We start from the raw sequence: 24,859 nt of genomic DNA on the forward strand, positions 1-24,859 counted from the left end.
GAAGAAAATTAAACTAAATACTTATCTGAACAAGACAGTCAGATGTTTACATTTTGTGTTGAAAATAGAGTGGACCCCCGCTGTTAGCAGACTTGCCTGTTCCCAGAATTTTCTATGTGCCGCTTATACCCATTATTCATGGAAAATTTTCCTATATCCAATATTTTTCACAGAAATATTCACAAATTATTGTAGTTTCATATAATTTTCATAACTAAATGCACTTTATGTGAAAAAAATTATAGTACTTGGGTATATGCATTTTTAGAGGTTTATTGTTTGTGTAAAGATGTGACTAGACTGTTAAGATTTATGGTTTGTGTACTGTGGGAAGTTAGTATTATTATGAATGAGGAATTGGTTGAGATGTGGTATCTATGGGCTAGAAAACAGACTGGAATCTTAAAAGATTGAGATGGTTTGGACATGTGATGATAAGGGCTAAGGTTCAGTAGTTTAGAAATAATAGATAATAAAGTGGCAAGGTGAAGATACATATGGAAAAGGTAGTAGATGAAGACCTAGGCCTGATAGGAGTTCAGGAGAAAAGAGCATAGGACAAATGAGTGTGCATATATATTAATTTCACATCTAACCTCATCAAGCGAAAAGGTGTAAAAACATTTACATACTTGATAATGATAATTAGCTTTGAATTTGAGTATCTAAAAATGAGGTGACATTATATGTATCATTATTAGTGTTAGAGATCTTGTGAACGTTAGGATATATATTGATATAATATACCATTTTATTCAGGGATAACAGATCACCTATAAATTTAAAGGGGGAGTTCTTAATCGGTTATCAACATGATTAAAAGTTGGAGCTAAATCTATTTTAGTATTTTATCAAATTCATTAGCAAAAATATTTATCACTCACCTGCTAGTGCAGTCCTCAGTTACTGTAATGTCATTTTACAGTATAATTGACATAAGATGTATAATAGTAGTTTAAGTTTACTGTGTGTTTTTTAGTTCAATTCTTTATGAAGATGGTTTTCATTGTTTAACTAGGAGTCATATTTGAGGTCACATATCAGGCTAATGAATACTTTTTTCATATATTATTACAATTTGCTTTACAACCAAATGCAAAGGTCATGAACATCCTTGGTAATTTTTATGCAAGATAATGTATTACAGCCCATACATTGCCTAACATGCACTGTTGAAGAATGGTTAATTAGAGGAAATATATGTCTTCAGAGCCTTTTCCTTTCTTTTAGAATTTTGAACCTCGTTGAAGCTGGTAAAAAATTCTTTCTGTACACTGGTCGAGGCCCATCATCCGAGTCCATGCACGTAGGTCATCTCATCCCTTTTATTATGACCAAGTAAGTTCTGACATTCTGTTGTTGCAGTTCTGAATAATATTTTTGTGTATATTACATTTGTGTCTAATAATTGCTTCTTTAAAAACCAATGGTTGAAATTCCATATTTACTGTAAATAATTTATATTTCATGAAATAATTCTGTTACTGTGTACTTTTTTTTTTTTTGCATGTGTGGTGGCAGGTACCTAGGTGTTGTAATTTTATATAGAAAATTACTAATGGCTCTATTTTACTCAGATGGTTACAGGATGTCTTTGATGTTCCTCTTGTCATCCAGCTCACAGATGATGAGAAGTATTTGTGGAAAGACTTGAAGCTGGATCAGTGCAATAAACTTGCTTATGAAAATGCAAAGGATATTATTGCTGTTGGATTTGACAAGAACAAAACTTTTATCTTCTCAGATATTGACTTTATTGGTGGAGAGTTTTACAAGTAAGTGTGGTTCTACACTTGAAGTGGTTCTACTAAATTCATGTTTGACCTAATGTAGTCTGATAAAAATGTGCTAAGAGTGAAGTGTTATTGCCCATTGATTAAATATATCAAGGTTTTGTCAGTGCTTTACACCAATCATTAAGATCTGTGTGTTATTTACACATAATTCTTGTTTGCAGGTAATTTAACCAGACCACTTATTTAAAAAGTTAATGACTTGAAGTGACTTCAAAAGCTTGATGTACAGTATATAAGTATAGTTCAGGAATTTGAAAACCCTTACATTTTTTTCCTCATCACATAATGTGAGGTTCTGGTGTTACACATTAAGACATTTATTAGATTAAAAATAAATTTGGCTCCAATTTATATACAGGCTGTGACATACGTACATTGCAGGGCGTCTGCAGGAGGGTAACGAATATTACTGATACTACTAGTAATTTATTATCATGCTCATTGCTCAACAGTATTTTGAACTCATTAGTTCTTTTTGTTTACCAGGAATGTATTGCTAGTTCAGAAGCATGTGACGTTCAATCAAGTGAAAGGAATATTTGGATTTGATGAATCATCAAACATAGGGAAGATAATGTTCCCAGCAATTCAAGCTGTTCCAAGTTTCTCATCAAGTTTTCCATTTATATTTGGAGGGAAGAAGGACATTCCTTGTTTGATTCCATGTGCCATTGATCAGGTATTATTGTTGTTACTGCGTAGTTATTGAATATTTGGGTATTCATGTATTGTATAGCTTGTGAAAAACATTACAGCATTTAATATTTGGGAACCGATTTTTTGTAAGAAAATAACTTGTTTTGTTAGCTGGATAAAACATCTGAGTTAATGCCAGAAACAGTAAAGAGTTATCCAGATGAATGTGTTATGGTAATTTTGCTGTAGGCCATTGTGTTTGACTTTTAAGTTTTATTCTGTCATGTCCTGAAATACTGTGTAAGGTGTTCAGTTCCGAATGTTTTTTCATCTGTTAGGGTGTTAAAGTAAGAAAAATTAGTGATTAAGTTTTATGATTTTGGAACGTGTACAAGAAGGAATTAATTTTCAAGTCGGTGTTTAGAATATGCATCAAAATATCTTGAATATGGAGAGAATGAATAGATTAAACAGAAATGATTTTAGGTAGGGTCAAACATCACTTATAACTGGAAGACTGGAAGTGTTAGATTTTTTGTCATTATGGTAAATTATTGGAATTATCATCTTGCCAAAGGCCACAGATGTGAATCAGATTATGTTGTTTAATTTATAGTCCATTTGAGTTGTTCTTGGGTGAACATGACTGTTGTCTCACAGATTGTTTTGTTATGGGGTCTGAGTATTCAGTTATATTCACATTTAGGGTTTAAGGTTAACTTACCACCATACCTTGGGATCTTTGAAAAAGTAAAATTTTACTAGTTTTTCATTTTTTCAAGAAATGTATCACCGGTTTTAGTTGTGTACTGTATTATCATAACATTCATGTGACTTACTTTACTTGTAATTTCAGAGTGGAAGAGGAAATTAGACATCACTAATTCCTCTGATAACTTTCCCTACAGGATCCATATTTCCGTATGACTCGAGATGTAGCACCAAGGTTGGGATTCCAGAAACCAGCTTTGCTTCACTCTACATTCTTCCCTGCCCTGCAAGGAGCTAGTAGTAAAATGAGTGCCTCTGATGAAAATTCATCGATATTCTTGACTGATACAGCAAATCAAATCAAGAAGAAGGTGCTTATCTGTTAACAGCTTGAAAGAATACTTCTAAGTTTTTGTTGACGAGTATTGTCATTAGGTATTATGAAACAGAATATTATTCATCTTTTCTTAATTAGGGGCCATGAAATATTTTAGGTACATTCTGTAAGATTGTTTGTATTTCTCTTTCAGGTTAACAAATATGCTTTCTCTGGTGGTCGAGATACAATTGAAGAACACAGAGAAAAGGGGGGAGATTGTGAAGTCGATGTCTCCTTCCTGTACTTGCAGTTCTTCCTTGAAGATGATGAAAAGCTAGAGAGTATACGAAAGCAGTATTCCTCAGGAGAGATGCTAACAGGAGAATTAAAAGCAGAGCTAATCAAGGTAATCCATCAGCTAGCTTATTTGGATATTAAATGTTGTGAATTAGATTAAGTTTATCATAGCTAAATGTTTTAAGGTCGACCCTAGAAGCTGGAAGATAGGCCAAAGTTGGTACAATTGCTTGTCCTAGTACCAAGACATTCATAATTAGCTTGAAAGGCCAATAGGTACTGTAGTAACTGTGATGATGTGTAGAGTGAAATACTGCAAGGAGTTGAAGGTGAAATGTCATAAAAATAGTGGATCAGGAAGCTAGTTTGGTATGGGAGTTGAGGCTTTCGTTATACTCATCACACTGAGAAACTATTTACTACTGTTATTTGCTGGGGGAATTGGTTGTGTTGACGTAGGAAGTAGTTATCTGAGATTTGTGCCCCAAATGTAAGAGAGTGAAGAAGAGAGATGTAGCATATGTTTGTTAATAGGGTATTCGGCTTCTATCTAGTGATATTTGAAGGAGCTATATGTGAATGTCATAGAGATGAATGCTATTAGCAACCATGTAAGCAGAGAGTAGGAGGACTTCTTTTCCAAGTTGGGGATTCGTGGTAGGAATCGGACAATATATCTTGTATTTAAGAGTTATACAAGTAGGGAAAGATACTTTACCATGATTTAGAGAAGACCCCATAATAACAGGAATATCACATAGGAGATTTGGTGAAGCAGAAGGTAAATTTTGGAGGGGCAGGAATTGACTCCTACATAATGCATGAAGTTGAATGATTTGAATAGTAGTGGATGATGGTGTACATAGCAAGAAGGAATAGAAAGTACAACCATGTAATATAAAACTTCAAAGTAGATTTGTAAACAGCTTTAGTTCCAAAATCAGGCAAAGCATGAGAATTTGTCAGTGGACAGGGGGAAGAGGAGGAGGAAGGGGAAACTACCAAGCTTTTGGGAATCAGTGCCTATGGTGCATGAACAGTTTGATGTACTGTATCACATATATCTGGATTGTTTATATTGCACTGGACAAGAATACAGTATATATATGTGTATAGATCACAGCTTTAAAGTTTTAAAAAATTTCTACAAAACTTTGGTTCGTGTATGGTACACATTCAGAAAGTTAAGATTAGGCCGTTATTGCTAGTTTAACAAGACCAGTGAGCCACATTTCCAGTTTCTCATAGGGGTTACTCAGGATTTATTCTTAAAAGGTGAAAATGGAAGCAAGGTAAAGATTTATTAGGTACTTAAAACAGCTAATTTAGAAGAGGCAAAGAGAACAGATTAAGAGGAAGGGCATAGCACACTGCAGCTTAAGACTGAAAAGGCACTGTAAAGAACATTATGTTTTATGTGCAGTAGTATGCCACTTTGTTGTGGTACTCTTTACTTGGTGGATGTATTTATTATTCAGTGAGAAGTATATTCAGTTCTTGCCACTATGCTTGTTTCAGTTTGGGGCCCTGCCAGTATGCTCGTTTCAGTTTGGGGCACTGCCAGTATGCTCGTTTCAGTTTGGGGCACTGCCAGTATGCTCTTGTTTCAGTTTGGGTCACTGCCAATACACTTTGTTTCAGTTTGGGTCACTGCCAGTATGCTCTTGTCTCAGTTAGGGGCACTGTCAGTATGCTCATTTCAGTTTGGGGCACTGCCAGTATGCTCGTTTCAGGTTGGGTCACAGGCAAAAAGCCTAATTGAGTGGACTAATTGTAATTAGTTTTTACTAGACCCCTAAGTCAAAATTCTTGGCTCATGTAGTCAATAACAAAATTATATATACTAGTGTAACCAGATAACAGTAATAAAGATTCTGAGTTGTTTTCTCTTAATGCTTATGTTTGATCAACTGATATGTTTGTTTACAGTAAAATTCTTGAATGGATAATAATAACCATGTTTGTTTCAGATCCTCCAGAGAATGATTGCAGAGCATCAAGAACGGCGGAAAGCCGTAACAGCTGATGATGTAAAGAACTTCATGACTCCGAGGCCTTTGAATTTTGTTGTAAAGCAATGAATTATATGGTTTCTAGTGCTTTAATGTTTCTAATCCTTGATACTATCTCCAACAGCACCATTATACAATTATACTGCAATTACCTCCCATTTGCATTTGGAATGTCTCATGTGATGAGACCTCAGTATTAATATTATTTTAGAATTCGGAAAATTAAGAAACAACCATATTGTTAAGTATTGCAGGGAATTTTGAAAGTCCTTACCATACTAAAGTAGGGCCTCGATAATAGCGGGGGATAGGGCCCAGAACCCACCGTGATAAGTAAATATCCGTGTTATCCTGGTACCCCCCTCAAAAATTGCTAAAAACTGCCTATTTTAATAGTTAACCCACCCAACAACCACTATTCCAATGTTTATAACTGCATACTTAGTTCAAACACCAAATATGTCTTCAACTATCACAAACTAAATTCAAGATAGTTTCAAAGTTATTTTGCAACATTAGCCTTAAAAATATATGTTGTATACGTGCTACTGTACATATGTAGCCTACTATGCTTTGAATTACAGCTAAAAGCTTACATATGCATGCTCATGTGGGCCTCTTTTCTTCACAACACATGTTAATATATTACACATAATAACCTTCATCTGACGTTTAGGCTTCTTTCCCATAAGAGTAAAAGAATCAGGGCTTTCGGATGCCACATAATTAACTCGTTTATTTGGGTACAATTTAAAGAACGCGGCGAACACGACCTCAATAACATAAAACGTAGGCAGGCCAGTGTTGCCAAATGGCAATTTCTTGCTATATTTTGCTCCATAAAGTGCTAAAAAATTCACGTCATACAAACAATGCCACCCAGCCAATTTCAACCGATTGCTCTTTTTCTGTTCAATTCCTGAAAATGGTTTTGCAAGATTTTGTTCTTTTTCTTACATGATATATCAAACGTAGTAGATTAAAAGAAATATTAAACTTCACATTACAAAGTTTTGATGTCAAAATGCGTATGCTAGATGTACTTGAAAACAAATGCAAGTTTTCCTGCCAGATGCAAGCGCCTCAGTGGCGTGGTTGGTTTGGTGTTTGCTTCTCACCTCGGTGGTCGCAGGTTCGATTCCCGGCCATTCCATTGAGGAGTGAGAGATATGTATTTCTGGTGATAGAAGTTCACTCTCGACGTGGTTCGGAAGTCACGTAAAGCCGTTGGTCCCGTTGCTGAATAACCACTGGTTCCATGCAACGTAAAAACACCATACAATCAATCCTGCCAGATGCTGGATTGAAAATTTTCTTGCTAATTACCTCAAGAAAATGAAAGCTAGCATTAAAATGCGAAATTTCTACACGTGTTAGTAGTACAAATGATAGTAATTGTATCAGTAAAAATATCAAAATAAACTTAAGTTGCAAAGCTGATTCTATTTATGTTTTTCTAAGCACGTAGCCTAAAAGGAAAACTTTATTTTGTTTGTTTCATCATGCCACAAACCCCTGACAATTTACTACCAAATAACAATGATATTGTGTATTGAAAATGAATGTTACGTAAATTCCCAAACATTATTACAATTTCGAAAGATAATCTTGCTGTGAAAGCTACCATAATTTGATTTTCATATACGTACGTACGTACATTTTGTCAGCTGGCTATCTTCGCATAGATAAAAGTTTATTTCACTGATATGAAATTATTCCACGAATAGTCTTTTTATTACAAAGATATGACGATAATATATAAAGTAAAAAATGGTTTTACGTATTTCGTTTACTCTTCGAGAGAGAGATATTTTTTCTTCAGATCTCCATCACATGAAGAATGAGTAAAAATGTCTTTTATTTTTGCCTTTGGAAGCCACCATTGAATATCGGCAATGACAATTCTTAAACACAACTCAATAAACGCTCGATAGTTATGGCAGATGACGTCAGCAATCAGTAGTTTCTCTATATACGTATATAGAGAGAGAGAGACTGTTGTTTGATTAGGTTGTAACATTGACAGATATTCATTAACAAAAGTTGAATAATAGTTGTGTATTGAGAATGATGATCATTTTAATAAAACTGTTGTTTTACTGTGTCTAATCATACTGCATGTATTATTAGCATATTATGGTATTGTGATATGAACATAGCGATCTACCATTTGCATTCTGGTTTTGTTTACATTCTTAAAATAATCAACTGATGTCGTTTTACCGGTATCATCACTGTTTTTAGTTACTGAATGGAACTTAATTCAGATATGCCTATAATATATAAGGTAAGAATGGTTTTATTACCTTTATTGTCAATTAATATCGTAATGAGAATCTGTTCATGTATGTTGGTGGTTATCGCACTGCAACTAGGTTTAGTCAACCAATGAACGTTATACATATACCTTGAATAGGCTATTTATTATGAAGATATGCCAATAATATATAAAGTGAGAATAGTTTTATTACCTTTATTGCCAGTTAATCATAATGTGAGTTTGTTTCATGTATGTTGGTGATTATCGGACCGCGGCCGAGGCTTAAGGCGCTGTCACACTAGCGAAATTTCCGTTGACTTTTGAATTTGACGTTGACTTTTAATGTTTTGACGACGACTTTCCGGTGTCGTCGTTACGAATTTTGAAAACGGTACCGATCGAATTCAACCAACGCCATCTTGATGGCCGCTATCGTCGGCGTCGACTTTATTGTTTGTTTATATCTCGGAGAGCGCGCATTTCAAGTTATCAGATGCAAGATGGAGTTCTTGGTACAGTGGACAAGATTGCTAGAACAGTTTTTGATAGAAGATATTGGGGGGGAAAGTATGATAGTTTTTTTAAAAAGGGTCTTAAATGATAAAATTACCAAGAGATCACCATGCGACTTTCCTGAACCTGCTGACTTTATACAGATAAGCATGCTATATCATGAGTATCAGATTGTTATATACTAGCCTAGGTCTGCTCTCATTTTTTTTTTTTTTTTTTTTTTGCATTAGCAAATAATATAAATTAAAATCTTTAAAATTTTTGCAGTTTCTCTAGCTTAATTTATAATACAGTCTGACTGTGGTTGTTTATGAATAGCCTATCTAGGCTAGGCATAGCTTATTTTTTTAAAAATAAAACCACATTTTTTTAACCAGGACCGAACCCAGACTTTTTTTTTTTTAAATTCTATGCAGCATCATTAAACATGCAAGCACGACCCACTAGTTGATTGTTGTAAAGCATAGTTGTTTTTTCATTCCGGGAAATCACAGATGGTTTGTTTAAGTTTTGACGACGACAAATCACGGTATGAAGAAGAACGCGTGACAACTAGGGTGCGGAATGACGTTGACTTCTTTGAAAAGTTGACGGAAATTTTGCTAGTGTGACAGCGCCTTTAGCCTACCGATAAACATTGCATACACAACTTGCGATGCTGCGATTCATACCAGCAATATGGCATGAGAAGCAGTCCAAGAAAAAAACCCGTGAATGACTGATTCCGTGATTGCTGATCCGCGATTAAGCGATGCCCCACTGTATGTTGAAAAGCCTGTTACTGTGCATATCAGAATGTCTCCTATAACCAGCTTTTGAATGTGGCTCTTCATTATTTTTGGAAAGTTACACTGATAATAGTATGAAGACAGAAAATGAAATGTGCAATTTACAAGTTGTAAGTCAGTCGGTCAATTTGTAGTCTAATGTTCACCACATAAAAAAGATATGTTCCTTTCCTTTTGTTCTTATAAATCCACATAAATTGAAAATGTAGCTCATTATTCTGTTCATAGCATATTTTTGAAAATTTGAGAAAAGTATAATCCAATTAATCATTCCTTTTATTTTAAGAGTGCAGACCTTCAAGCCAGCCTTATGAGCTAAGATTTTTAGCTCAATGGTTTACTTAAAACTATTTTTATGACTATAACACTTGGTTCTTGCAAGTTCCCTAGCAAATACTTTAGTATTCACAGCAATTATTCTTGTAGGTCACTGTGGAAAGAATTAGGTTAAACTCCAAATGCCAAGAAAAATTGCAGTAGTTGCTGTTCATCTTGGGAGCTGTGCTGTTTGTTTTTGTTTGTATGGTTTTTTTTACGTTTAATGGAACAAGTGGTTATTCATCAACGGGAACAACAGCTTTACGTGACTTCCGAACCATGTCGAAAGTGAACTATCACCAGAAATGCACATCTCTCACGCCTCAATGGATTGCCCCGAGAATTGAACTCGCGGCCAACAAGGTGGTACGCCAGCACCATACTGACCACGCCACTGAGGTGCTGGGGAGCTGTGCTGATTTTTGTTATGTTGCATATGATTTTATGTGCTTTATCACTTTTCACATATTCTGATGTTGTTCATTTGTACCTTCTTGCCTGTGCTATCACTTGAGTTAGGTTTTGTCTTTGTGCCTTTTGCTTTCATTCAGTGGTATCTAAAGCAGAGTCCTTGTTCGATGTGATGTCAGAAGCGTAGAAACAGCAGGCATCAGAACTTTACCCAATGTTTCTCCGCTCCTGTCGATCACATCAAACAAAGTTCAATCGTTTGGACTTGTCCTTCGTGTTAACATGTCATTGTGACTATTACTTTTGGTATTCAAGATTTTTTTTTATGAACTTTGCATCCTTGCTTAGCTTTTTGGTCAAGCCTTTTATGTTGTGGAAATTTTACCCTTGATTAGCCATTTTCAGAGATTTTCACTACTTCACCAGTAATTAATACGTTATCTCCTACTTTGAAGGTTTATAATTTGAAAATCTGTGCTTGTTTATTGAACTCTTTAGCATGGATTTTCAGAATGTTTTCTTATGTGAAGAGTGAATACATATTGCTTTTAATGTTTGTGTTAAGGATTGATTTGCATTCTATCCAGTTTAGTTTTCTGTAAATTAAAACTATTGTGCCTGGGGGGTTTCCGTTCTTGGTGGGAGCTGACAAGCGAAAACCGCCATTAACCGAAAGTTGATTTATTATGGCACTATCTGGTTAATGTGCTGAAAATCGGTTAATGGTTTGTTATGGTGCCATAAGTATTGTAGGCGCCTTAGCCAGCCATAACTATTGTCGGCGCCTTAGCCAGAACTTGGTGGCAGCGCCATGAAGCACAGATTTTATGGTGCTAGAAACTGGGGACTGCCTGTAAAGCGTTACATTATTTCTATCTCTCTCCCCCTCAACTAGTTACACCAGCAACAATCTTTCTTTAATCTTCACCTCAAACTCCTTATGGACAGAAAAACTATAAAACTACGGACTTAAAAGAGGAAATTAACTTGAAAAAAGACAAGTTATAGGAAATTATAAATATGATTTATAAACTTTTAATTCTCTTCGTCAGGAGATGGTACGCATATCATGTATGCCCATTTGCTTTTTGAGTTTTCTAACCAGCCTCTGCAGGCCTTAAATCCATTAACAGCCGCACTTGTAGGTATTTTCTTTCCGATATCGGCATGCAACATCCTTGTCCTTCCACAAATTAACGCCCACAACACTTTGCTGAAAGTTCTTAAATTATGTAGTGTATTGCATTGCCCTTTTTTTTTCCTTCTTTTTTTTATACAAAGAAGGGCTGGCACTTGGAACTTACTTTGGCCACATGTCCATGATGGTTTGTTTGTTTGTATGGAGCTTTTACGCCTTATTCAACAGCTGTACTTGAATAAAATAGCACAAAAGCAGAATGGGTCACAAGAGAATGAGGGATGCTTTGGGAACTGGTACAGGGCTATTCAAGAGGTGGGCACTAAAAGTGCTTGCAAGGTTGCAAATTCAGAGGAAACGTATGAAACCAATTCAGAGGAAACATATGAAACCAGAGTAAAAAATTTGGTCGGAAAAAGTTGACTAAAACCAGGGTGTGCAAAATCCAAGGTTTGACTATCACTTACATGCTTCTCAAAAGTTTATATTCCATAGTTAAAACCACACTATTTAAATGCAAACCAGGATGCAAGGGCATAAATGTTATGTTTGTATGGTGCTTTTACGTTGCACGGAACCAGTGGTTATTCAGCAACGGGACCAACGGCTTTACGTGACTTCCGAACCACGTCGAGAGTGAGCTTCCATCACCAGAAATACACATCTCTCACTCCTCAATGGAATGGCCGAGAATCGAACCCGCGACCACCGAGGTGGGACGCTAATACCATACCAACCACGCCGCTGAGGCGCTCATATATGTTATGGATTGACTAATTATGCTAGCTTGCAAAAAAGTGTTTATCGATTTGCATGGTCAAAGGCCGAACCATAGATAGATCATGTACACCTTTGCACTCCATCAAGAGGACTAACAGAATAAGGCCTTCAACAAACCTACAGATACTGATACTATTCTCAAAATCCTTGGATAAAACAGCAAATTCAAACTGGCTGATATTCAAGAGGGGAATGAGGACTGATCGTCCTTAGGTAATGTGTACTGCAACTTGGCCAAAAATTTAAAATAAAATTTGTATTTCTAACATACAAACCCACATCCTGAGACTAAGAGTATGTATAATTAGGGGCACATACATACAGCTACAATAGGTGCACTATATGTCCACAGGACCAGCATCCCCAATTATGGATTGCCTGTTCCCTATTTCAATGAACAGTGTACATTGTGCTGGTCATTGTATGGCTTATTTAAAGCCCACTTTATTAATGAGCTTGGCATGATTACCCGACACGTTATTCACAACTAAACTTGATTGTGGCTACCATTAATGTTAGACCAAAATTCCATTATATTCCACCCTCAGTTCCTCATAATGGAGTATCATTTACTGTGTACTGCACATGTATTCTATGCACACCACAGATGGTGACAACAGGTCAAGGGAAATCGAAAACATTGCTTTTTCCAATTCCTATACAAACTAAGAAATTGCATGGAGGGTTTCAAAACTCACATATGAACTAAAATTTTATTCAATACAAATTAAAAATCGCATGTTAAAATGCTGACCTCAATGTCATGACCTGGGATTGGTCCCTAAATGAAAAAGTGCTTGAGGACTTGAGGCCCATTTTTAATGCATTAATACAGTACATGAATGACAATGAAAAAGGGACATCGGATCTTTCTTCCCATCTTATGTGAACGAAAGAAAAAAACTTTAACTCGCTACACATTTTGTACTCTGAATAGAGAATGATAATGAATTTCTCACTGTTACACCTACAATACCACACATAAAAAACACCTAACCACTTCACCATCTAACCCTGTCTGAAATCCTTTCTCCTTGAGACATCAAATCTATTCCATTACGTATTAATATATAAAAATAAATAATTTTGACTGGAAGTTCAAGGTACAGCATTAATATACCTGGCTTGAGGGATGAGCAGACTGCAGTTATCCTGCATGCATCATAATGAAAATAAATATCAAGGATATTTTACAAAGCCCAGAACTGGTGATAACCAGCCTTCAGTGATGACATCTCAAGAAATTAGGTCAGCCTAGGGGTTGATGGCAATTTGATCGCTCCATGAATGAAATGATTAAATTTACTCTGCATCTTCAGCAGACTCCTCAGATGCAGACTCTTTCTTTGCCTGACGACCACGCTTTCCCTGGAAACAAATCAAAAGTAAATAATTACAAATACCATTTCCATTTCTACAATATTTTATGCCCCTTAACACCTAATTTTTGAAGAATAATTTTAATTCATCATACTACTAGTTATGGTCCCTCAGAAACACTTTCTACCATATTTTACAACTAGTATTTGGTCCCAACGAAACATTTACTAGCTTCCACTCACCTTTGTTACTACCAACTTCTTAGGCTTGTTTTTGCTGCCCTTGGGTCGGCCTCGGCCTCTCTTTGCTTCTGAGGCCTTGGCTACAACAACCTTTTGCTTCTTCTCACTTTCAGGCTTTGCAGGCCTCCCTGCCTTGCGCTTGGGGGTCTCAGTTGCATTATCTTCACCCATTTTATATCTGAAATGAAAAAAAATATATATATATATATAAATTTCACTCATTCTTCAATCTACTGCTATAATACTCAAGAACAAACACAAACCAGACATTATGGAGTGTATGTCCAGCCTCAGTATAGAATTTGGACTAAAATTTACGACAAAAGCCAAGCACTGGAATCTGTCATTTTCGTTGATCTGATACAGACTTCCATACAGTAATTACAGAATAAAATTTATGTATGCAACTCTGCCTAGGCTTTCCCCATTGGAATAATTCTATAATGGCGAGCATGGATAGGTTACCGAGCAATTTGACAAAATGAATGTAGTGTATACATGAGATTGGCTTGATTTGGAATAATTGATGTAGATTAACATTGGAAGCTAGTTACGCTGATATTTACTAGTCTGGGTACAACTTTACATAACTTTTCACTTGTTTGGTTCTTATACAGCCCTCCACAGGGTTGATTCCCTCTCTGGCAGGCCCTTGTACATTTTCTTAACAAGTTGCTTCTTATATTTTATAATTATCTTGTAGTGTTTTTGTAATGGGAAAAATGTTCCTTTAATTATTAGTGATTTATTTAGGAATTGATTTATCATCCTCCTCTAATATCTTTATACACTACTGTTGAGAAAGGGATTGGAACTTAAATGTTTCATGTGAGGAGGACGTCAACCGGTCCATCCTTCATTTTGGCTATTTTACCAAATTGTTAATACAAATGATTATCTATCCCTTGCAAGGTAAGCTTTTAAAGTTGTAATATTACCATTAGTTGGAACAGATCACTATCATGTAAGAACAGTAGCAGACGAGAATTCAAGTGCAAAGTTGCATACCCAATCAAATGTGATTGCAACCCCTTAACTTGGAAAATTTTCATTGTCGTGAAAGATGCTCCACATTCTTCATTAGTTGTCATAAAATTTTGCTGTGTTAGTTTGAGTTGTAACTTAGCATTTGACAGGGTTGTAAAACGTTAAAAAAAGTAGTTATACTAAGTGTTTTGTTTGTATAAAATTTTTGCAAATACCAGTGCCAAAGGGTACCACAAACAGGCCATCATCCTACAGGGCATCTTGGGGTTACCCCTACCCCTCTCATGGAAATTTTCACTGCCGATCATGATCTTAGACTAGGCTATACAGTAATTTAAGAAGGCCTACCCTAGACTAATCCTGTTTGAATGAGGAATTAGAATATTTTTGATAAATATAGTTAGGCTATATGTATATAAATTCATGGAAAACTTGATTACATAAGACTTAGCCTGTACCCTCATTAAACTAACCTAACTTTGTGGCCTATTGTAACCTAACTATGCACTTTTATTAATTTCTGGAAATAAAAAATGAATAAAATTAATATTTCCAGGGATCTAGTCCAGGAGTTCTGAAGACTAGGTAAATTAACCAAGTCCAGGAGACTAGGCCTGGGAGAAATTTGGCATGATGTAATGAGTAATAAAGAAACAAGCTGAGTACCAGGAATTTTCTTCAATACCCCTAAAATGGAAATCAGCACTTCAATTGCCTCCCAGTGGGAAGACATCACCTGGCCTCATCAGTAGTAAGACCCATACACACAAGGAATATCATGTAATAGCAGGTAGGACAGGCCTACCCTAATTCCAGGCAGCCTAAAGGTCATTTGTCTTCATACCCGTGTCAACTATGACACAGTACCATTCTCTGACCCGTCTCCAGGTAAGAAGACAGACAACAGTGCATATGTATAGTAGTACCGTGTCTTATTATTCTCTGCATCTTAATGTCATGGTGGGGAAAAATCCTCCCATGACATTTGGTGGCAGCTGTGTTAGATATGTAGCCCAGTGCTATTGATCCAGACCCACTGTGCCTATACTATAGTATGTAGGTCACTTATGTTTTGTCGTATTGTATGCATTTCTTTATACAATATTGTTGATTTTATCTGATTAAGGTCATGACTTGTTTACATGCATATTCATTATTTCTATAGTGACAGACTTGATGTAGTTTACATTTTATTATTTGATTATATGTAAGTGTTTGAAATATTGTAATAATGGCGACTGATACTGATGAATCATATATTGATCTAATTCAATTAGAACAAGAAACATTACAGACAGTTAAGAGCTTCACTAAATCCTACCAAGACGTTTGGTCTCAAGTGGGAGATTTATCAAATCAAATCAAGGACTTGGACCAGAAGTTGGTTGACATACCGGGGACAATACAAAACTTAACACCCAAACATAACACTCAACCACCCATAATGTCTACACCACATACATCTTACATTCCAAGTAATCCATTCTCATGTGACAACCTCAGTACCATAACAGGAACCCCACAATACAAACCCCCAATACTGCCTCATACAAATACTAAGTACCCACCAGAAAACACAACTACTATCACAAGTACAGTGCCCTTAATACCCATAAATGTCTCATCAACACCACCTAACCCTGCAGTGGTAGTACAACCTCCTAAACAACCATCCACACCTATACCTTATCCATCATCAGGTAACTCTTGTCAAAACCCTCATACCCGTCAGTCAAACCCATTAATTTTGCAGCAAGGTCAACACTAATACCCAATCCTTTCCTTGGACCACAGCCTACTTATCCCTTTATTAATACCAATCCATTCTTTTATTCAATAAACACTCCAGTAGCAATCCCTCAGAGTGTACCAGTGTTAAAGCCGAAAGATGTAGACGCCCTCAAACTTTCTGAACTCAAGGGAGTTCTTGCTGACAACAGACAATCTTTTTTTTTTTTTTTTTTTAGACAAGTAGTCATGCACTAGCTCAGATGACAGGAGAATAGAAGTGGCAATGGCCCGGGACTGAACCGGATATAGCTACATTCTTAACAGCAGCGTTAGTAAAACAGGGTTCATAATCTACCTTGGGATGAGATTAAGAAACTTATGAAGAAGCAGTTTATTGGCTCAGCCACTCTGTTACAGGCATGGCAAGAGATAACTGCCATAAATTAGTGTAAAATCTCAGCTTTAACTTTGAAATTCCCCAATGATCCAATTCCAACATCAGATAAATTCCTTAAGACAAGGGTTTATAAGGTATTGAATTCACAGGCCCAAGCCAAACTAGTTGATTTCTTAGCAGACCATATTCCGTTGGAAAATTTCATGACATGGGCCGAAGAAGAATATTATAGGGCTCAAGGAATGAATAGTAGTAATGGGAATAGTCTTGCCAATTTCATGCACGGGGAATCCTCAGTCATCAACCCCAGTAACAGGTGTTCAACAGGGGAAAATACAAAGTGAGCTAGATAATTTAAGATAGAAGCTTGAAGAGTTAAATCAAAAGCTGGAGAAAGTAAACATGAAGAAACAAAAGATAGTAAATATTGTGCCTTTTGCAGAGTGACTGACCATAATCTGTCTGATTGTCCTCTTGATTCTCCAAAGGGAGTTTGTTTTGATGTTTCCAACAAAATAGTAGGAGAGGTCATGAAGGATATCCAGGAAAAGTAGGTATGAAATGACTAGGGAGTCCGGCACGAGCTCCTAGTATCAGTCTGGTGGTTAATGATAACATGATTGAAGCCTTAGTTGATACAGGTAGCTGAGCCAGTATAGTTAAGAAATCCTTTGTGGAAAGCTTAGGTTTGAAGCCTGCCAAGATGAGAAATTTACCAAGGTTAACGGAAGTCACCCAGGCAGTTGTACCAGTATTAGGATCTGTTTATTTAGATGTTCATAGTGGCACTAGAGTTGTTACTCACTTATTTTTTTAATGTGCCAGACAACTTGTTAGATACAGAAATTCTATTGGGTGCAGATTTACTTGGGGTTGCTCGTCTAACATGGGATCGTATAAAGGGTATGGTAATTTGGTATAATATTACATATCATGTGCGGCTTCTTAAACCGAGACCTTCCACAAGGAGAATTAGGAATCTCAAAACTATTCAGCCATTAAGCCATGGAGTAGATGAGATAAGATTAGAGAAAAAAATGATCCTACCTCCCTCTTCCGCAGGTATTTATGCTGTGTCTGTAAATGAAATAAAAGATACAATACCCAAATATACCTCAGAATTAAAAGCCAATGGTGCTACGAAGGCTTTGTGCCTTAAAGTCACTGATAATCAGGAAATACATATATCTCTCATAAATAGTACAAAGGGTGTAGTTAAGTTGAAAATAGGAATACTGATAGGTGCTTACTATAAGACTGATGAAAGGAACATCATTTCAGTAGCACCATGTCGAAAGATTGAAATTAGGAATGAGCCGATACCTGAAAGCATGCGTGTTGTACCAGAACAAGGATGGACTAGAGAGAAAAAGCTGGAAAATTTTATTGCACAGCAAGATTGGTCACATTTAGATGATGAACAGCAGGCCCAAATAAAGTTTAGTCATGGAAAATCACCTAGTTTTCATAGTGGAGAGTAATGAAATAGGAATATTTTTCCCATTACATTTTCTCATCAATATCGTAGCTCCTGCAAAAGTAGCGGGTTTAGTTCTTTTTGAAATTTTCTTTCTCCTTGTATGAAATTCACTTCACGTGGTATTTTGTTGTATAGTCTTTGTGTGCAGTTTTCAAATACTCTCACCTTACTTAAGCTTGTTCTAGGTTCAAATAGCCCATATGCTTCACTTCCATGTCTGATCACAAGATTCATTTAACGTCTAAAGAAACTTTAGCAGTTTCTTAGATATGTTGGTTCACCATATTTTAGTGCTTTTACCAAGTCTTGTAAATATCGACATTTACCAAGTCTTGTAAATATAGACATAACTCTAGTTTCCAATGTTAATCTACATCATATATTCCAAATAAAATCAATTTTGTATACATTACATTAATTTTGTCAAATCACTCAATAACCTAACCTCTCTCACCATTATGGAATTATTCCCATGGGAAAAGCCTAGACAGAGTTGCTTCCCTAGCCTACGTTGAAATGTGTGTATTTCTTTATTTAGTCAAATGCTGCAGTATGTACAGAAAGCATACAAATATATCTTTGTGGAAGATACACATACATATCTTTCTTTAAAAAATCACAGTAGATGCACGTGACTTCATAAATAAGCGAATTCCACAGGAAAATGATAGAAATCCAAGCGCTTTCGTCTTTCTCAGACATTGTCAAGGAGTTAATGAGGTACAAGTGGAGAGAAAGGTCTCAGGTACAACACAAGATCAAGAATACCAGATGGTTAATTGTCAAAACGTTAAAAATTAAGAGAGATAATCCAGGATTATCGGATATCACACGGTCACAAACCTAAACAAATTGACCCTAACCGAAATTACAGTTTCTTTACAGTCCAAAACATGTAAAAACTGAATATATTAATTTTGTTGCTTATATTCACAACTTTTTTCATTATGAAAGCATCAAGTTTAAATAAACCAAGACTTAAATTTAGAACATTTCTATTATTTGACTTGATGAAACCAAGATTCAATGATATTCCTTTTAACTGTGTCATTACATGGGATTAAGGCTCTTGCTTGACTCCAGTTAATAGGATGGTCTAAATCTCTCATATGTATGAATGATGCATTCAATATTTGCCCAGTTCGCACAGAATACTGATGCTGTTTTAGACGTGAAAGATTTACCGGTTTGTCCGTAATAGACTATCACACTTTTTGCAAGGAATTTCATATATGCAGCCTGGAAGATCTTTAGGAGAATTTTTTATTATTAAACTCTTGACATTAATATTACTGAAAACAACATTTATGTTAAAAAGCCCTAAAATTCCAGGAATATCTAAAAACCTTTCATCATAGGGTAATTTTAGAATGTTATTCTTACTAAATTCAAGTTTGTCATTAGTTGAGTAAAATTTTTTTCTAGCTCTTTTCCATGCCACATCTACAAAAGTCCTTGGTATTTAAGTTTCATTGCAATATCAGTTTTAATTTCAGCGTCAATAAACTGCGGGCTACAGACACATAAAGCCCTTAGAAAGGAGCAATGTCATTATTTTACTTATATAGTCACTTTTATTCATTATTACCACTGCATTAGATTTATCTGCTTTGGTCACTTATACAAAACTGAGGTCTGACCCTACACAGACAGTGAACTCCCATTTTAATAAACAAATTAAATCCATTTTGAAGGGCTTGGACCATTTAATTAAACAGTTTACACCACAATGTGCCTCCCTACCTTATATGTATGGTTTAGTCAAGACACAAAATCAATAACCCTATCAGACCAATCATTAGTTCATGGGCTCAGTTACGTATAATTTATCTAAATGGCTTGTAAAAATTCTTACTCCTTTGGTAGGAAACATTTCTAACACGAATGTTAAAAACAATGTTGATTTTATAAACAAATTGAATAGTTTAAATTTGAATTTGGTTAGTTTTGATGTCTCTTTATTTACAAAAGTGCTTGTAGATGACTTACTTGAATATTTGGAGGAGGAATTAGAACGTTGTGACATTCCCTTAAGTGTGGCATTAGTCTTATAAGGTTATGTATCAAAGATAGTAAATTTAGTTTTAATGGGGAATTTTTTGTACAAAAGTTTGGCATAGCTATGGGTAATCCCTTATCTCCTGTCCTTAGCAATATGTACATGGAATTTTTTTAGACAAAATTCTTGCAAAGAATTTTGCCCCAAAAAGTTTTGGTTTAGATACATGGATGATATCTTCTGTATTTGGCCAGTTCACGAAAATCTCCAGGAATTCCTTAATAATCTCAATAATTTAGTCCCTTCTATAAAATTTACCGTAGAGGAAGGAAGAAAGAAATTGTAATTTGAATTTTCTTGATGTAACTGTCCATGGAAATGATAGAAATTTCACCTTTTCAGTTTCGAAAATCAACCAACATTGCCTCCTTTGTTCATTACTACTCCAACCACCATCAAAATGTTAAATTCTGTTTTTCTGGGATGTTTCTAAGGGCTTTACTAGTCTGTAGCCCGCAGTTTATTGACGCTGAAATTAAAACTATTTATATTGCAATGAAACTTAAAATACCCAAGGACTTTTGTAGATGTGGCATGGAAAAGAGCTAGAAAAACATTTTATTCAACTAATGACAAACTTGAATTTAGTAAGAATAACATTCTAAAATTACCCTAGGATGAAAGGTTTTTAGATATTACTAGAATTTTAAGGCTTTTTAACATAAATGTTGTTTTCAGTAATATTAATGTCAAGAGTTTAATAATCAAAAATTCTCCTAAAGATCTTCCAGGCTGCATATATGAAATTCCTTGCAAAAAGTGTGATAAAGTCTATTACGGACAAACCGGTAAATCTCTTTCACAACATCTCAAACAGCATCAGTATCCTGTGAGAACTAGGCAAATAACGAATGCATTATTCGTACATATGAGAGATTTAGACCATCCTATTAACTGGAGTCAGCAAGAGCCTTAATCCCATGTAATGACACAGTTAAAAGGAATATCATTGAATCTTGTTTCATCAAGTAAAATAATAGAAATGTTCTAAATTTAAGTCTTGGTTTACTTGAACTTGATGCTTTCATAATGAAAAAAGTTGTAGATAAATATAAGCAACGAAATTAATATTTTCAGTTTTAACATGTTTTGGACTGTAAAGAAACTGTAATTTCGTTTAGGGTCAATTTGTTTAGGTTTGTGACAGTGTAAAATCTGATAGTACCTAAAGGGACACAGCTTGGTTTAAAATAAAAAATCACAAGCAAAAGACAAACTGTAAACAAAGTTATAAATTTTGTATTTCGTAAAATGCTTGGATAGAATGCAGCCCCCCCCCCCCCCCAAGACAAGTAAGGGCACAATAACCAAGGTTAGGTTAGGTTAAAGTTAAGTTTAGTTATATAGGTCACATTCCCTAGAAATGCCTATTTGGCCTACAGTAACGAGCCCTAATCCGTCACTATGCATTTGCTCCAAATGTTCCTATCTGGGTTTTAGCTAGTTAGCATTTGACAAAAAAATCTACGAATACAAAATTTCCCTGATATTTCACGTACGCTCGTACCTCTACTATATTCTATTTTTTTTTTATTCGCAATAGTTTAGTTATAAACCAAAACTGTAACCCTACTGCCATTGAGAAAATTTAATTTTTCGAGTAATAACTTAAGAATATCGGTAGCGATTTCAGTTTAGTTATCAAAGAAGATATCTAAATGCAGTATATGGCAACTATATTGTTGGGATTCATTTTTCCAAGATATCAATCCAAGATTTTTCAAAAATCAGAAATTTGTAAAAAATAAATTTGAAAGAAATTGTAGAAAAACTATTACTTTATTCTAATATATAATAAATTTCAGCTTAGGTTGCAATAGTTATGGCCAAGTTTTTTTTTTAAAGAATTTTTTTGGGGGTGGGGGTACCAGCGAATGGGGTCGGAAGGAAAATTATGAATACAGACCTTTTCGGTATACCTAAACTAAACCAAGCCCAAACTTTCACTAAAAAGACACGGGAGTTATTAGTGGTAAACTATTTTTTCAAATGCTCCCCTTAAATGTTAACTTCGTATAAATAGGATTGCCAGAATACTTGATAATAAATCTGGGCAGTTTAAATTTCCAACCATATAGTATATAAATTTATACATGTATACACACCCAGTCCAATATACTAGGTATAAAATTATAGACAATTAACACAGAAGTGAAACACATGAAGCAACAATACTAAGGTGAAAATATGAAAAGAACATGGAAAATTAATGATCAATGCAACCAATACCGAAACTAAACAATAGGAGAATTTGGAAAATTAATTATCCATACAAACAATACAGACTAACTTTCTTTTCATTAGGAGCAAATGAGTAAGTAAAAATTTAAAGGCGCCAAGATTGAACTGAAATCTTCAACATTATTTCTTAGATGATTGTACTAGAAAAATGGGAAATCTTCTAACTCCTTTTCTTTGATGATTGTACTAGAGAAACGAGAAATCTTCTAACTCCTTTTCTTTGATGATTGTACTAGAAAAATGAAAGTCTTCTAACTCCTTTGTACAGAAAAATGGGAAGTCTTAACTCCTTTGTACAGAAAATTGCAAAGTCTTTTAACTCCTTTGTACACAAAAATGCAGTCTTTCAACTCCTTTGTACAGAAAAATGGGAAGTCTTTCAACTCCTTTGTACAGAAAAATGAGAAGTCTTTGTACAGAAAAATGAGAAGTCTTTCAACTCCAAAGTATAAATTTAAAATTGAAATAGCTACGGCCTCTGGATGTGCTCTTGTGTTCCTGCTAACTGAAATATCACCTAAACTTCAACCTATGGTAGGCAATTTTCCAAATTACAATTTAGGTTAACTACCATAAATTCAAACGATACTATAAACTGATGATTGGGCTATATGAAAAAAAGTGAATTTGAATAAAAACGACCCTTGAATGCAGAGCTGCATTATGCAAATTTAATCCTCTCAACCCTGCCATTTGCCAAATTTGATCAAAACTAAATTTACGGGCTTTAGGATTCTGCAGACCCATTGGAAATATGCTTGTAACAGGTAACGGTCAAACAAAGCAAGACTTCAGAAAATGAGGTCATACAATGGCATCTTTGAAATGCGACGTAGCCAAAGTTTCGACTTTCCCGTTTGCATCTTTTTTTCGGAAATATGTGCCGATATATATAAAAACAAAAGCCCATTTTGAGCTTAACGTATTCCATTTTAAATTGCAAATAACAAACGCCGCCGATGCCACGAAAATGACGAATCCCCCATCAAACGAAAACGCCAGATCTTTTTATTCGTAAACGACGCCAAGTTCTGTATCGAATATCAGCCCGAAATGGCGGGAAATTTGGAAAGCGAGCCGCGTCACGTTCGGTAATCTATAGAAGCTCGGCGTCTGCCTCCACAGTGCTGCCAAACCAGCGCTAAATACGCTATTTCTGGCGCATTGGCATCAAAATTAGTGCGTAGATATTGTTCTGGCAAGAGAAAATGTTGCGCTGCGCACGCTAGCCACAGGGGTTACAGTAAAGCTACTTCCCGTGGCGGATGGATTTGGGCGTCGCGCGGCCCGGGAAAACTGGCCCGGGAATCTGTAAACTACCGAGTTATATTATACAATGTAAATGATGATAATTACCATCATTATTATCTAATATTAGTATCATCATCACTAGAACCCATATACAGGGTGGAAACTTAAAAGTATTCCTAGCGCATTTCGGACCACAATCTAGCTACTTTACGTCTAACACATTAAATGGCAAAGCCTCCCTCAGAACCGCCCGGCATTGCGAGAAAATAGCCTTTTTAAGGCAAAAATACATTTTCGATCGCGTTCCCGTTCCGTAAGTGGACAAAAGATGTGATGGACAAAAGTCAGAACATAAATAAAAGTCAAATTAAGGAGAAACTCCGAAGAGGAAGCAAAAACTTACAAGGTAGTCCGTGCGTGGTCTGCTCAGCTAGTAGAAATGCCTGGTAGTAACGGTCGGTGACGGAGACGGACTCCCGCTTGGCTTCGCTCAAACACCAACGGGTGCAGATAGTAATTACGTTTATATTTTTCATGTGGTTATTTCCATATCAAATAATTTCAAATTATTTTTCCTAAATGCGTGAATTACTATGACACATTTATGAAATTATATTATGGACGTAAGAATTTCAGATAGGTTTTAAAAATACGAATAGTGGAAGTCTCTGATTATCCAAGGGATATTTTCGGCGTAATGTAGGAGGTCGTGGAAAATTTTTAATTTTGAGTAATACTGTCTTCTATTTACATTCTAGATTTTTCTAAAAAATAGGAAATGCATTAGAGGTCTCGTATAAATTTTTCCAGACGTAATTGAAAGCGTTAATAATGAAAAATAAATTACTCCCATAAAATCGCGGAAAAACCTAAGTCTTCTCCACGACAAACTTTGCATTATATTCCTAAGATTGTCGGTATTTTAAGGAATATTTTTGCAGCAATGCTGGACTGTGTATCTATTTTTAAAAATCTGTAATCAAAGAAGTATGCTTATAGCTACAATATCACGATGAAATTGCCATTTTAAGATATGGTCAATATTATTTTCTGGTTAATGTTAATCAATGTGTCGGTTGGCCAACACCTAAAGGGCAAGCAAATATACAACGGCTGTGTCAGGCTTATTCGAATTTCGAATTTCGTACCTTGGCTGATTCGGACCAAGCTGA

General features: G+C 35.5%; 2 protein-coding genes across 2 annotated transcripts in view; one reads left to right on the forward strand and one right to left on the reverse strand.

The window, feature by feature from the left end:
* Positions 1-5,859, forward strand: part of LOC135223498 (tryptophan--tRNA ligase, cytoplasmic-like) — a 6,789-nt gene extending 930 nt beyond the window's left edge. Inside the window, exons 2-7 of the mRNA XM_064261942.1 lie at positions 1,231-1,338; positions 1,578-1,775; positions 2,283-2,475; positions 3,341-3,514; positions 3,674-3,868; positions 5,730-5,859. Of these exons, the coding sequence (XP_064118012.1) occupies positions 1,301-1,338; positions 1,578-1,775; positions 2,283-2,475; positions 3,341-3,514; positions 3,674-3,868; positions 5,730-5,840 (909 nt within the window). The 5' untranslated portion in view covers positions 1,231-1,300 and the 3' untranslated portion in view covers positions 5,841-5,859. The remainder of the gene's footprint in view (positions 1-1,230; positions 1,339-1,577; positions 1,776-2,282; positions 2,476-3,340; positions 3,515-3,673; positions 3,869-5,729) is intronic.
* Positions 5,860-12,680: 6,821 nt separating this feature from the next.
* On the reverse strand, positions 12,681-24,246 carry LOC135223499 (high mobility group protein HMG-I/HMG-Y-like). The gene is made up of 3 exons (XM_064261943.1): positions 24,091-24,246; positions 13,542-13,719; positions 12,681-13,347 (listed from the first exon to the last, which is right to left on the reverse strand). Exons 2-3 carry the CDS (start codon positions 13,710-13,712, stop codon positions 13,282-13,284), a joined length of 237 nt encoding a protein of 78 aa, XP_064118013.1. The 5' UTR covers positions 13,713-13,719; positions 24,091-24,246; the 3' UTR covers positions 12,681-13,281.
* Between the last annotated feature and the right edge of the window lie 613 nt (positions 24,247-24,859).

The sequence above is a fragment of the Macrobrachium nipponense genome, chromosome 10, assembly GCF_015104395.2.
Source record: "Macrobrachium nipponense isolate FS-2020 chromosome 10, ASM1510439v2, whole genome shotgun sequence".
NCBI classification, from domain to species: Eukaryota; Metazoa; Arthropoda; class Malacostraca; order Decapoda; family Palaemonidae; genus Macrobrachium; species Macrobrachium nipponense.

What these genes read in the sequence shown, in the direction of transcription:
- LOC135223499 (XM_064261943.1), bottom strand. Translation starts at nt 13,712, where the DNA reads ATGGGTGAAGATAATGCAACTGAGACCCCCAAGCGCAAGGCAGGGAGG. An exon ending in AGAAGTTGGTAGTAACAAAG is followed by an intron (nt 13,348 to 13,541) that starts GTGAGTGGAAGC and finishes ATTTGTTTCCAG; the next exon opens with GGAAAGCGTGGTCGTCAGGC.